Below are 15,240 nucleotides of genomic sequence, written 5' to 3'. Positions count from 1 at the left end.
TAGGAGGTGTCTAAGTTGGTGGGATCCAAGAGGCTGGACTACTCTCATGGCAGTGTGTGTGTGTCTGTGTGTGTGTTTGTCTGTGTGCGTGTGCTTGTACGTGTGTCTGTGTGCGTGTGTGTCTGTGTGCATGTGTGTGTGTCTATGTGTGTGTGTGTGTGTACGTGTGTCTGTGTGCATGTGTGTGTCTATGTGTGTATGTGTCTATGTGTGTGTGTGTGTGTGTGTGTGCGTGCACGTGTGTCTGTGTGCGTGTGTCTGTGTGTGTGTGTACGTTTTTGTGAATGGTACAGAAATAACCTTTTACATTGTGCATCTGGTTTTAGGTTTTGTGGTCCTATATTATCTCACAATGCCACATGTCTTTCATCTGTCCATCTGCGCTTGTAAATATACTGTTTCATTACATGTGTCAGCACAGGGGACGGCCAATTACATGGCAATTATGGGCTACTCGACCAAGTTGCCGCCCTCCAATGGATACAGGAAAACATTGCAGATTTCGGAGGTGACCCCCAGTCTGTCACTATATTTGGTGAATCAGCCGGTGGAGTAAGCGTCTCAGCTCTGGTAAGTCCTATATGGTGTATGTACAATATGGGCCTGATACATAGATGTACGCAAACCCAATGGTTTACGTACATTTCCCATGTTTGTCGATCTGTGCCGCGTAATGTGCAGATCACTGACACGTGCAGAACGGATTTCTCTGGCTCCCAGGCAGTGATGTAGCAGTGACTGACAGAATATATTACTGGGGTGGGGGTGGGAGAGATGGGAGGTACTTTTTACAGTGGGGGGGGGTGCAAATGTTTTAACTAAAATATATACTTTTTTAAATTAAATGTTTTTAACTTAATTCAGTTTAATAAATCATACATTTTCGAGTAACATTTGAAACAATAACAAAGTTGACAGTTAAATGGTTAAAAAGAAATGTGTGCAGTGTGGGCACCCCTGTACCCAGGGGCCTGTGTACACTCTACACCCATCATAGCCTTGCCCATGAATGTATCAATACTCTGCGGTGAGAGCATGGTGCCAGGCATCACAGAAATTAAGGTCTTGGATGTTTGGCGTTTCCTCTCGCCAGTGCTGTTGTGCAGTAACTGTATTTTATATTGTGTATTAGCTGCAGTACTTCAGTGTTACACTTTCATTTATTTATTTTTTTAATAAACATGTCATTGGGAATTTTGAAACCCCCAATCCACCCAAACTTCCCCCTACAGTATTCCATGCAAACATGCCCACTTTCCACCCAAACATGCCCACTTTCCACCCAAACATGCCCACTTTCCCCCCAAACATACCCACTTTCCACCCAAACATGCCAACTTTCCACCCAAACATGCCCACTTTCCCCCCAAACATACCCACTTTCCACTCAAACATACCCACTTTCCCCCAAACTTGCCCACTTTCCCCCCAAACATACCCACTTTCCACCCAAACATGCCAACTTTCCACCCAAACATACCAACTTTCCACCCAAACATGCCCACTTTACACCCAAACATGCTCACTTTCCACTCAAACATACCCACTTTCCCCCAAACTTGCCCACTTTCCACATTGCACCCAAACATGCCCACTTTCCCCCAAAACATACCCACTTTCCACCCAAACATGCCCACTTTCCCCCAAAACATACCCACTTTCCACCCAAACATACCCACTTTCCCCCAAACTTGCCCACTTTCCACATTGCACCCAAACATGCCCACTTTCCCCCAAAACATACCCACTTTCCACCCAAACATACCCACTTTCCCCCAAACTTGCCCACTTTCCACATTGCACCCAAACATGCCCACTTTCCCCCAAAACATACCCACTTTCCACCCAAACATGCTCACTTTCCACTCAAACATACCCACTTTCCCCCAAACTTGCCCACTTTCCACATGCCCACATTGCACCCAAACATGCCCACTTTCCCCCCAAACATGCCCACTTTCCCCCCAAACATGCCAAATTTCCACCCAAACATGCCCACTTTCCCCCCAAACATGCCAAATTTCCACCCAAACATGCCCACTTTCCTCCCAAACATGCCCACTTTCCACATGCCCACATTACACCCAAGACATCTTCCTCCATGAGCACAACGTCAGTACCCTGAGACAAGCTCAGTGATTGTTGTTACTTAGCAGCTGTGTGCTCACACTTGTAGGTGTAACGATCCTTAGCTGCACTTTTCTCCCATCTCAGAGCTATATACTGTAGCCATGTACAGAAAACAGAGTTCTATGGGCCTGATTCACTATCATACGCAACTGCGACTGCAATAGCGTTTACGCACGCAGTTCAACTGCGATAGTATGCTAATTAATCGTGATCGCTATGCCCTCGCAGCATAACATAAGAACGCCCACTTTACTTACCACATATCCGTAATGTTTAGCAGGACTGTGAAACCATCGGTAACAGTGAGTACCATCGCAGCCTCACGCACACTTGCACAAGCCCTGACCTTACTCAGGACGCTGGCCAGTTGCTCGGTTATGCCATGGGCCGTATTCCTTCCGGGCCCTCTTATAAATACATATGAGGAATGAGGATTTCTGTCTCTCCTCCCAGGTGCTATCGCCTCTATCTAAGGGCCTGTTCCACAGAGCCATCGCTGAGAGCGGGGTCATGACCATGTCTATTCTAGCGGCCAGCCGGGATAAAGATCTCATTGTATACAGAAATGTACGTACTCCTTTCTATGTGTTATTATTATTAATCATTTGGTGCCCTGTAAAATAATGACAGCACAGGACGGCTGACATCCATGTACCATTCCCACGGTCACTTAGAACTTAGGTAAGTCACTCTGGGGTCTATTTACTAAGCAGTGTTAGGAGACAGAGTGAAAAGTGATAAGGTGCCAACCAATCAGCTCCTAACTGTCATCTCACAGGCTGTGTTTGGACAGTTGGGAGCTGATTGGCTGGCACCTTATCACTTTCTTATCACTTTTCACTCTGTCTCCTAACACTGCTTAGTAAATAGACCCCTCTGTCTTCTTGTGTTTAAGGCGGCACAATTGCCGTATAGGTTGGCCTGGGAAAAATGATAGATTATTATTCATAATGTCACGGGACAGGCCCACATATTGTCTTATCCGCTAGCTAAATACCACCCTGTGGTGATGTGTCGTACATAGACAGCTGGGGCAGCGCGTCTCCTTTTCCCTGTGTATATCTGCACTGAGCAATCGCTGCAGAGACGTCTGTGGATTTGTGGTTTGCAGTCTGTCTGTGACCACTTGGCAAATGAAACCTGTGTCCGTCCCGTGTACTGTACATATAAAGGCATAGGAAGTGTTTGCTGGTGCTGCGATGACCCTTCCCCGCACACAGAAATACACAAGTATCATAGTATTGTACTTTTATTGCATTTTTACCCTGTCAATATTTTCAAACATAAAGATAATGGTTCTGATTCAGAGGTATCGATGGCTCACGCAAGCGGCCGATGTTTTCCGTCTCCAAATGCGTCAGTGTATCACACGCATCCCGATGGTTATTGCACAAAGACGCAGATCCATGCAATTTTGGTGGGTGTTTCTGGGAGGTAACGGGGACGGCTATCCCTGGTGGCCATGGTGGCCATGTTTAAATAGAGACTTTGCACCTGCCATGGGGTAGGTGCCATCTCCCTTGGTGTAACAGATTAGCACCGCAGCCGGTGATGTCTCAGTAGGAAGCCCATCGGCTGCAGTATTGGCATAAAGACGTAGTGCTGGCTGCAATAGAGTCAATCTTTGGTTCAGACCCAATATGATCACTGTAGGGCTGACACTACGGATGGCCATCGGTGGGCTAACCATCAATGGTTGCTATCGATGATAACAAAGGTGGTTGACCTCCATGGTATGAAACAATTGGCTGAGAACCATTGATAGTTTCATCCACCGATGGTCATCCCTGCTTTAATACTTGCCAGATAGTGGGCCAATCAGGAAGTGGGGGCGGAGCTTTGTGGGTCATGGGGGTGAAGCTAAGCACGTGAGGGGGAGGGGAGAGATTGTGCCATCGATGACAGAGAATCATTGGAACTGCAGATCATATGTAATATTGGGCCTATATTTTAAGTTAATTGATTATCACACCCTTTGGTCTAAACTTAATAATGTAAATATGCTTTAAGGCTATATGAAAGTGTAATCAATGCTTGGTTATATGTGTCACATTGTATAACACATATTGTTAATAAAAAAAACATTTATAGACAATTATAGTAAAGTGTCCTTGTAAAGGACAGTCCAGTATTCCCATTATTTGTGCCAAATTGCTAGTTATGAAGCAGCTCAGGGCTAAATGTAATAGTCTGCGAGTCGCGGTAAGTGCCGTATTGCAGCGACTTAGACGCAAGATTTAAAGGGGACATTTTTGGCAAAACCAACCTGATTTTGCAAACTGGCCACTTGCCGCAATTCTTTGGCTATTACGCTTGTCCTCAGACTTTGATGTGACACTTGGCTCATTTCTTGTAGTGTCTCGTGTACGTATAATATATATTTGACTCCGCAGTTAGTGGCTCAGTTATCAGGCTGTGACCCGGCCTCGGTGGCGGAGTGCTTGAGGAGGAAATCAGAGGAGGAAATTCTCTCTGTGGCAGCAGTAATGGTACGTTTTATCATCGCTTCATCCGGACTATAATAGATACATATAATTATCAGGACATTATCATCAAAACTGCGTATAGTTGTAATAAGGTTTGAACATGAATATCAGGAGAGTATTATTAGTTATCTGGTTATTTTAGATGCAGTGTAGACAGAGGCCTACACGATGATAGTTCAGTGTTTGCAATAAATGCCGCTGTACTGTAGAACCTGTGTAGTTATCCCTGGAGTCTTTGGCCCTCATTCAGAGCCGTACGCTCTGAATGAGGGCCGGCCTCCATAACTATGGAGCGTCCTCCTGGACGCTCGTATAGCTGTGGGTCACCACCCACAGCCTATACGAGCGTGCAGTTTGATGGCCGCGATGGTCTTGACCATCGCGACCATCGCCACTGCGAGCCGGAGCCTGCGGTTGAGGTTTTCAACCGCAAGGCCCGGAGTGATTTTGGCTCTATCAGAGCCAAAATCACTCCCACTGACATCACTAGTGATGTCAGTGGGCCGGCTTCTGACGGGAGGCGTTCCCTTAGGTACGCCCCCGTCAGGGAGGCACACCCCCGGCACGCCCACCAAAGGGGGCGTGCTGTCACTCAACATCGACAGCACGTCCCCTTTGATCAGACACAACGAGCGAAGGAAAGTCCTTCGCTCGTCGCGTCTGGCGCATGCGCACGACGGAGCTCCCTCCATCGTGCGCATGCTCAGTGCAGAACATCGACCCACTTGCGAGCGGACAGCCGCTCGCGAGTGGGTCTGAATCAGGGCCTTTGTCTGACTCACTGATTCATCAAACGTCAGGCTGCTGCAGTACCGCTATACTTGGGTCATATCACAGCCTGCCATGTATACCTTATTATTAATAGCTGTTATATGACTTGGAAATAAAGAGGCCACACAGCTGTCTATGGGCGGGATGTACTAAAGGGGAAAATGCGGTATGTACCGTATGGTGGATGCGATGCTTAGTACTCCCCGCCCTATATACAGTATAGCTGGACCAGCACTCCACACCCTCCTGGATTTCCGATCCTAATAAATAGTGCGCAATGAGGCGGCACTCACAGAAAAATGACAGGAGCTGATTGGTTGGTACTTTGGGGTCTGCTCATGTAGATCTAGCTAGATGATTTGTTACTTTTCACTATATATGGCATTGGTTCGAGGCGATATATAGCTGTGTTAAGTAGCAATTCATACTGTAAATACTTACCTTTCCGGCGCAGCGATCCAGTCTCCAGCTGCCGCTGTCCTCGGAGACATCGCAGTGTTGGATCCAGGTTCTCTTGTATGCATGCGCCGGTAGCGCGGCAATTCTTCCAGCAGAACAGGGCCAGGGGGGGGAGCCGAGCAAGCTAGGGGCAGCAGGGTGGATTACACCGGATGATTGGGGGGGAAGGAGGGAGGGGTGCAGGGGCGAGCAGGGAGTATATAATCGGGGGAGAAATTGCCTTTTGTGACGCAGTCAATATGGAACGTTAACTTCACTGTCGAAGTTAACGTTTCATATCGGAGTTTTTACCTGCGTTAAAGTATCGTATTCAATATAAAATTAACGAAAATGGGAACCTCCGAAGTTGGATTTGCGTAAAGTTACGAATTTTTCCTCAAAAAAATTGTAAGACCCCCTAAAGTTGTAAAAACATGGGGGAACACTATGGGTCCCCCCATTTTAGCCTTTAAATGAAAGTCGGGGATTTAAATAGCCGCAGCAGGTGTTTTTTTCCCGACATTGAAGAAGTGATGCAGAAGAGCACTTAGGTTATTTTTTTCGTTTTTTTAAGTGGTCCCATCAAATTTGGGGTACATGAAAATGGGTACTAGCATATTTTGATGTCCCTAAAGTCAGTTTTTAAAAATTCTGCATTTGTGCACCTGCCGCTATAAATCTATTCTAGAAAACACCTGCCACTAATAATCTATTCGAGAAAACACCTAGAATGCCGCATACTTGCAGAATAGCCCTGAACCTATTTCCCTATTGTTAAACAATTTTTTCCCTTTTTTTTTTCACCCCAATTTTTTATTTCATTTTATGGGGTGTCCCTATTTTTTTTTTTTTTTTAAATTTGACACAGTTCTTTTTTAAATGTCATTCCCAGGGGTGCAGGCTATTTTTTTTAAGCCTGCACCCCTAAACCCCAATTCTGCACTTTTTTTCGACACTTATCCCTGTTTTTTATCAAAGACTTTTCAAAACTGCGATAAGTCTTTGATATTGAATACAGTGTAAAAGTTAAACCTGCGATAATGACGTCATAGCTCCGCTAGTAACGCAAAAATGATGTTATCGCTCCCATATTGAATACCCCTCACAGACAGAACAGCGCTTGCAGCTGAGTGGCGGCGTGGGGACAGAATTGTGGGCATTACTGACTCAGGTCATATTTCAGGTCTTTTAATTAGTCAAGGGAGAGAGAAAGGGCGTCTATATCTGGTGCACAAAATAGTTACAATTTTACCTTTATTGGATTGTTTAAAATTACATTTTATTTTATATATGAATAGCGAAATATAAAACAGAAAAATAATTGTGACAAAGATAGAAAAAAGTGTAGTTAAAAGTATGTCACTGCTTGTGTCTTATTGAATCTTCTTAAAGAACATTATAATACCTAGCTGCCAATCCCTTTATATATTGTGACCTAAATGGATATGTTGTACTAAGAGATACTATGTATATTTTAAGGGGACATTCAAAATCTGCATTGGGATTATGCTTATAGTATCCCTTATTGTAGAAAAATTGTTATCTTTGTATCCCTTAAACGCTTATGAGATTCAGTTGTGCCTCCTATATGGATAATCTTCTGATCATATCTAGTATTACGGATTAATCCAAGTTATAATTGTCTTATAAGATCCTGGTGCAACTCACAGTCGCACCAATCTAACCCCTACAGGAGAGTGCTTCACACATTCACTGTGGGAGCTGGGAATCCGCTTAAGCGGTGGTTTAATATAGTACATTAATATAGTATATAGTACATTAATCTTCCGAACACATTCATATCCACATCATGGGACTTGTACCGATATTAGGTTTCCTGTACCTGACAGTCAGTTCCATGGCAAATGTAAGTGTATTTCACGTTACAAGCATGGGGAACAGAAGACACAGAGTAACCACCGCGTATTTCACATTATTTCCATATGTATAGGAGCATGATGTTATTTCCCTATACAGCGGACACTCAGGTTAGTATTATATTGAAAATGGTCACATGCACGGCACAGCTAGTTATGTTGTATTAAATGATTTGCAGAGATTCCAGCAAGCAGCGAGAACGCCGACGCGTGTTTCGCTATTAGGCTTTCACGAGGCAGGGTCTTTATAATAAACATATTCTTTGCTGAACCTCTGTCCCGGTCACACAAGGAGCAGGCAGTGGACTTTTTTCTCCCACTTTCTCCCTGGGGCTCCTCTGATTGGCCGGTGTCAGGAAAGGGGGCGGGGAGAGTAGGGAGGAGATGGCGGGAGGACTGCTGTCTTCCCTGCTCTTCTCCCCTCGGGGGGCTCATTACATCGACCTGAGATGGAGAAAAATTTGTTAGAAGCGAAACGGAAAGCTGACTTCTCCCTGCTTCTATGAATCGCTCTCCCCATACTACTACCCCTTCTATGAACAGCAGGAAGCTGTGAAAGGCCCTGTTATCACTGATAAAGAGTTTTCCACTGCTACATAAACCCCTCTATCACTCTCCATTTTATCTCTCTCCAAGCTTTCATGAATACCCCACAATAAAATCTACAATAGGAACATTTTTAGTCTCTGCAGCCAATCAGGAATTGAGAGTGTGGCTTCGCGGGCCATGTCGGGGGCGAAGCTAAGCTCCAAAACCCAGCACATGGGGGAGGGAAATAACAGATTGCGTGTCTCAGCGCTATCGATGGCGGAGAACCATTGGATCCCCGCCATCAATGACAAAACCATCGGCGACCAACCATTTATGGTTGTTAACCGACGATGGCTGACAAAATGGACAGGGGGATAAAAAAAGAGAAATCATTTTACCAAATAGGTTGTTGACTTATGGTTTTCCTCTGTGCTTCTCTGTCATGTATTTATATCATCAGCAATTTTTTTTTATTTTTTTTTTAGCGGAACTACCCATAACAGTATTCGGTAGACGCATTTATATTGTGATCACATTAAATCTGAAAGCCCAAATGTGGTTTCACTCTGGACGCCTATAGCCCCATGCAAATCAGAAATGCTCAGCAGGGGCATGAAGTATGAAGATATGGATTCCTTCACCCTCTCAGATATTGCTGTTAAGCCTGTGATTGCGAGTTACGCTCCTGGTTACATCCTAAAGCAATGAAAATAAATAACTCTGCATGATGGTATAATGACATTGCTGAAAGGCATAGAATGAAGTTATAAGCACACAGCAATGTAGTAAAGTTACAGAAGATGAGAGCACACCAGTAAAATAAAGTAATCTCATTGACTTTACATTGATTTGCAGCTATTTTGGGCACAGACACCTCCTGGTAGCCCACATTGGGCCTGTGCTGCCACCATCTTCTGACATGTGCTGATGTTTGTGTGACCCAATTACGGATCTTTGTTGGGAGGGTAAATGCTTTAGGATGTAACGATGTACAATAGACGTCACTGTCTCCCTCCACAGGGTTTCCTGCCATTGCCTGTTTGTGTGGATGGCGTCTTTTTACCCAAACCAGCAGAAGAGATTTTGGCAGGCAAGGAAAGCAATAAGGTCCCATTTCTCCTTGGAGTGAACGCTCAGGAGTTTGGCTGGATACTTCCCCAGGTAAGACATTGTGGGGGGACACTTTGGGAAAAGCATAAATATCCCACGCTCATAAAATCCCAGCTTTGTGTGTGGAAAAATTATATTTTATTCATAGTAAAATTTGCCAGGTGTCATGTATGGCTGCCTTGGGAGAGGGCTGATGCCCCGGGAGCCTCGGCCCACGTGGTGACTCCCAGGTCCTGCTTATTGCACACCTTGCTGCCCCCTTTCTGCACTCACATGTTATTTTTGGCGGACATAGCGGGAAAAGACTATTATAACCGGCAGACGGTTGCCGGTTCTCTGACCGGTTACTAACGTGTGCAGCTCCTACTGCGGACTTTTGTCGTGGCTTCTTGTCCGGTGCTTTCATTGAAATAAAGCACCAGAGGTAAACAGGAGCAGATTGGCTTTGCCAAGAGTGTGGGGGGTGTACTGGTTGCTCTCCCGTTGTTGCCAGTACAAAAAAACTCAGACTTCCCTGGCATGCTGAGACTTGTAGTTCCACATCAATTGGTAATCCTTCCACTCTCTACCTTCAGGTAAACCTTGCAGATTAGCTGCAAGGATCAGGTGTGCATATTATATCATTGCATGGGAGGGGTTTTGTGGGTGACATTTTATAGCAGTCCATGAATGGCCAATTCCAGGGGCGTAACTGTTACAGTGTCCTTAGGAACAAGATCTGCACCCAATGTTCAATTCTGTTGATACCAGGAATATTTAGGGGTTAGTTACTAAGCAGTGTTAGGAGACAGAGTGAAAAGTGATAAGGTGCCAGCCAATCAGCTCCCAACTGTCATCTCACAGGCTGTGTTTGAAAAATGACAGTTGGGAGCTGATTGGCTGGAACCTTATCACTTTTCACTCTGTCTCCTAACACTGCTTAGTAAATAGACCCTTTAGAATGAAAGGGACTGTGGATTGATATCATAATAAATGTACACATGACATTAAGTAGGTATTGGTGGAATCCTGTCTTTGCTTTATATAGAGTCTGATTCTGAGTTACACGTAGGTCCGTGGACCGCTAACAATATGCTAACGCACATATGCATACATTGCGCCGGCCACTGTTTATTCATCCGCAGCTGCCATCTCTAGTAACGGCACTTACACAGCCTCCTCCTTGCTGACTGCCATAGAGCCATCACCCTACGCACAAATCGGACGCAGCTCTGAGAACACACTCACGATACTCCCAAGAGATCACTCTCTTCTGTGCATATTGCCCCTCGCCCAGTTGACACCCATAAATGCCCTTTTAACACAGAGAGAAACGGCTGGGATCCAGATGTCCGGATCACCCAGAGATACACAACGATGCGTATGTTCCCGAATCACCCAGAGATACACAACGATGCGTATGTTCCCCAATCACCCAGAGATACACAAATATGCGTATGTTCTCCAATCACCCAGAGACACACAAAGATGCGTATGTTCCCGAATCACCCAAGGATACACAAAGATGCGTATGTTCCCGAATCACCCAGAGATACACAAAGATGCGTATGTTCTCCAATCACCCAGAGATACACAAAGATGCATATGTTCCCGAATCACCCAAGGATACACAAAGATGCGTATGTTCCCGAATCACCCAGAGATACACAAAGATGCGTATGTTCCCCAATCACCCAGAGATACACAAAGATGCGTATGTTCCCCAATCACCCAGAGATACACAAAGATGCCTATGTTCCCGAATCACCCAGGGATACACAAAGATGCGTATGTTCTCCAATCACCCAGAGATACACAAAGATGCGTATGTTCCCGAATCACCCAGGGATACACAAAGATGCGTATGTTCCCCGATCACCCAGAGATACACAACGATGCGTATGTTCCCCAATCACCCAGAGATACACAAAGATGCGTATGTTCCCCAATCACCCAGAGATACACAAAGATGCGTATGTTCCGGAATCACCCAGAGATACACAAAGATGAGTGTGTTCCCGAATCACCCAGAGATACACAAAGATGCGTATGTTCCCGAATCACCCAGAGATACACAAAGATGCGTATGTTCGGGAATCACCCAGAGATACACAACGATGCGTATGTTCCCCAATCACCCAGAAATACACAAAGATGCGTATGTTCCCGAATCACCCAGAGATACACAAAGATGCGTATGTTCCCCAATCACCCAGAGATACACAAAGATGCGTATGTTCCCGAATCACCCAGATATACACAAAGATGCGTATGTTCCCGAACCACCCAGAGATACACAACGACGCGTATGTTCCGGGATCACCCAGAGGTACACAAAGACGCGTATGTTCGGGAATCACCCAAAGATACACAAAGATGCGTATGTTCCCGAATCACCCAGGGATACACAAAGATGCGTATGTTCGCGAATCACCCAGAGATACACAACGATGCGTATGTTCCCGAATCACCCAGAGATACACAAAGATGCGTATGTTCCCCAATCACCCAGAGATACACAAAGATGCGTATGTTCCCGAATCACCCGGAGATACACAAAGATGCGTATGTTCCCGAATCACCCAGCGATACACAAAGATGCGTATGTTCCCGAATCACCCAGAGATACACAAAGATGCGTATGTTCCCCAATCACCCAGAGATACTCAAAGATGCGTATGTTCGGGAATCACCCAGAGATACACAACGATGCGTATGTTCCCCAATCACCCAGAGATGCACAAAGATGCGTATGTTCGGGAATCACCCAGAGATACACAAACATGCGTATGTTCCCGAATCACCCAGAGATGCACAAAGATGCGTATGTTCGCGAATGACCCAGAGATACACAAAGATGCGTATGTTCCCCAATCACCCAGAGATACACAAAGATGCGTATATGTTCCCCAATCACCCAGAGATACACAAAGATGCGTATGTTCCCCAATCACCCAGAGATACACAAAGATGCGTATGTTCCCGAATCACCCAGAGATACACAAAGATGCGTATGTTCCCGAATCAACCAGAGAAACACAAAGATGCGTATGTTCCCCAATCACCCAGAGATACACAAAGATGCGTATGTTCGGGAATCACCCAGAGATACACAAAGATGCGTATGTTCGGGAATCACCCAGAGATACACAAAGATGCGTATGTTCCCGAATCACCCAGAGATACACAAAGATGCGTATGTTCCCCAATCACCCAGAGATACACAAAGATGCGTATGTTCGGGAATCACCCAGAGATACACAACGATGCGTATGTTCCCGAATCACCCAGAGATACACAAAGATGCGTATGTTCCCCAATCACCCAGAGATACACAAAGATGCGTATGTTCCCGAATCAACCAGAGAAACACAAAGATGCGTATGTTCCCCAATCACCCAGAGATACACAAAGATGCGTATGTTCGGGAATCACCCAAAGATACACAAAGATGCGTATGTTCGGGAATCACCCAGAGATACACAAAGATGCGTATGTTCCCGAATCACCCAGAGATACACAAAGATGCGAATGTTCCCCAATCACCCAGAGATACACAAAAATGTGTATGTTCCCCAATCACCCAGAGATACACAACGATGCGTATGTTCCCGAATCACCCAGAGATACACAAAGACGCGTATGTTCGGGAATCACCCAAAGATACACAAAGATGCGTATGTTCCCGAATCACCCAGAGATACACAAAGATGCGTATGTTCCCCAATCACCCAGAGATACACAAAGATGCGTATGTTCCCGAATCAACCAGAGAAACACAAAGATGCGTATGTTCCCCAATCACCCAGAGATACACAAAGATGCGTATGTTCGGGAATCACCCAAAGATACACAAAGATGCGTATGTTCGGGAATCACCCAGAGATACACAAAGATGCGTATGTTCCCGAATCACCCAGAGATACACAAAGATGCGTATGTTCCCCAATCACCCAGAGATACACAAAGATGTGTATGTTCCCCAATCACCCAGAGATACACAACGATGCGTATGTTCCCGAATCACCCAGAGATACACAAAGACGCGTATGTTCGGGAATCACCCAAAGATACACAAAGATGCGTATGTTCCCGAATCACCCAGGGATACACAAAGATGCGTATGTTCGGGAATCACCCAGAGATACACAACGATGCGTATGTTCCCGAATCACCCAGAGATACACAAAGATGCGTATGTTCCCCAATCACCCAGAGATACACAAAGATGCGTATGTTCCCGAATCACCCGGAGATACACAAAGATGCGTATGTTCCCGAATCACCCAGCGATACACAAAGATGCGTATGTTCCCGAATCACCCAGAGATACACAAAGATGCGTATGTTCCCCAATCACCCAGAGATACTCAAAGATGCGTATGTTCGGGAATCACCCAGAGATACACAACGATGCGTATGTTCCCCAATCACTCAGAGATGCACAAAGATGCGTATGTTCGCGAATGACCCAGAGATACACAAAGATGCGTATGTTCCCCAATCACCCAGAGATACACAAAGATGCGTATGTTCCCCAATCACCCAGAGATACACAAAGATGCGTATGTTCCCCAATCACCCAGAGATACACAAAGATGCGTATGTTCCCGAATCACCCAGAGATACACAAAGATGCGTATGTTCCCGAATCAACCAGAGAAACACAAAGATGCGTATGTTCCCCAATCACCCAGAGATACACAAAGATGCGTATGTTCGGGAATCACCTAGAGATACACAAAGATGCGTATGTTCGGGAATCACCCAGAGATACACAAAGATGCGTATGTTCCCGAATCACCCAGAGATACACAAAGATGCGTATGTTCCCCAATCACCCAGAGATACACAAAGATGCGTAATGTTCGGGAATCACCCAGAGATACACAACGATGCGTATGTTCCCGAATCACCCAGAGATACACAAAGATGCGTATGTTCCCCAATCACCCAGAGATACACAAAGATGCGTATGTTCCCGAATCAACCAGAGAAACACAAAGATGCGTATGTTCCCCAATCACCCAGAGATACACAAAGATGCGTATGTTCGGGAATCACCCAAAGATACACAAAGATGCGTATGTTCGGGAATCACCCAGAGATACACAAAGATGCGTATGTTCCCGAATCACCCAGAGATACACAAAGATGCGTATGTTCGGGAATCACCCAGAGATACACAAAGATGCGTATGTTCCCGAATCACCCAGAGATACACAAAGATGTGTATGTTCCCCAATCACCCAGAGATACACAACGATGCGTATGTTCCCGAATCACCCAGAGATACACAAAGATGCGTATGTTCCCCAATCACCCAGAGATACACAAAGATGCGTATGTTCCCGAATCACCCAGAGATTCACAAAGACGCGTATGTTCGGGAATCACCCAGAGATACACAAAGATGCGTATGTTCCCCAATCACCCAGAGATACACAAAGAAATGTATATTCGGGAATCACCCAGAGATACACAAAGATGCGTATGTTCCCCAATCACCCAGAGATACACAAAGAAATGTATATTCGGGAATCACCCAGAGATACACAAAGATGCGTATGATCCCCAATCACCCAGAGATACACAAAGACGCGTATGTTCCCGAATCACCCAGAGATACACAACGATGTGTATGTTCGGGAATCACCCAGAGATACACAAAGATGCGTATGTTCCCCAATCACCCAGAGATACACAAAGAAATGTATATTCGGGAATCACCCAGAGATACACAAAGATGCGTATGTTCCCGAATCTCCCAGAGATACACAAAGATGCGTATGTTCCCCAATCACCCAGAGATACACAAAGATGCGTATGTTTCCCAATCACCCAGAGATACACAAAGATGCGTATGTTCCCCAATCACCCAGAGATACACAACAATGTGTATGTTCGGGAATCACCCA

The 15,240-nt window shown here is 45.4% G+C and overlaps 1 protein-coding gene across 3 annotated transcripts in view; it reads left to right on the top strand.

Annotated features, from left to right (window-relative positions):
* The window catches only part of LOC148518976 (fatty acyl-CoA hydrolase precursor, medium chain-like), a 50,875-nt gene that overhangs the window by 22,841 nt on the left and 12,794 nt on the right, over positions 1–15,240 (top strand). For all 3 annotated transcript variants that reach the window (XM_088476778.1, XM_088476777.1, XM_088476776.1), the window contains exons 6-9: positions 417–570; positions 2,584–2,697; positions 4,524–4,619; positions 9,254–9,394. In XM_088476778.1, the coding sequence (XP_088332904.1) occupies positions 417–570; positions 2,584–2,697; positions 4,524–4,619; positions 9,254–9,394 (505 nt within the window). The remainder of the gene's footprint in view (positions 1–416; positions 571–2,583; positions 2,698–4,523; positions 4,620–9,253; positions 9,395–15,240) is intronic.

The sequence above is a fragment of the Taudactylus pleione genome, unplaced genomic scaffold (assembly GCF_031769625.1).
Source record: "Taudactylus pleione unplaced genomic scaffold, aTauple2 ptg000194l, whole genome shotgun sequence".
Lineage (NCBI taxonomy): Eukaryota > Metazoa > Chordata > Amphibia > Anura > Myobatrachidae > Taudactylus > Taudactylus pleione.
Note: the sequence above shows the minus strand (reverse complement) of the source record. Positions and strands in the feature narration are given on the sequence as shown.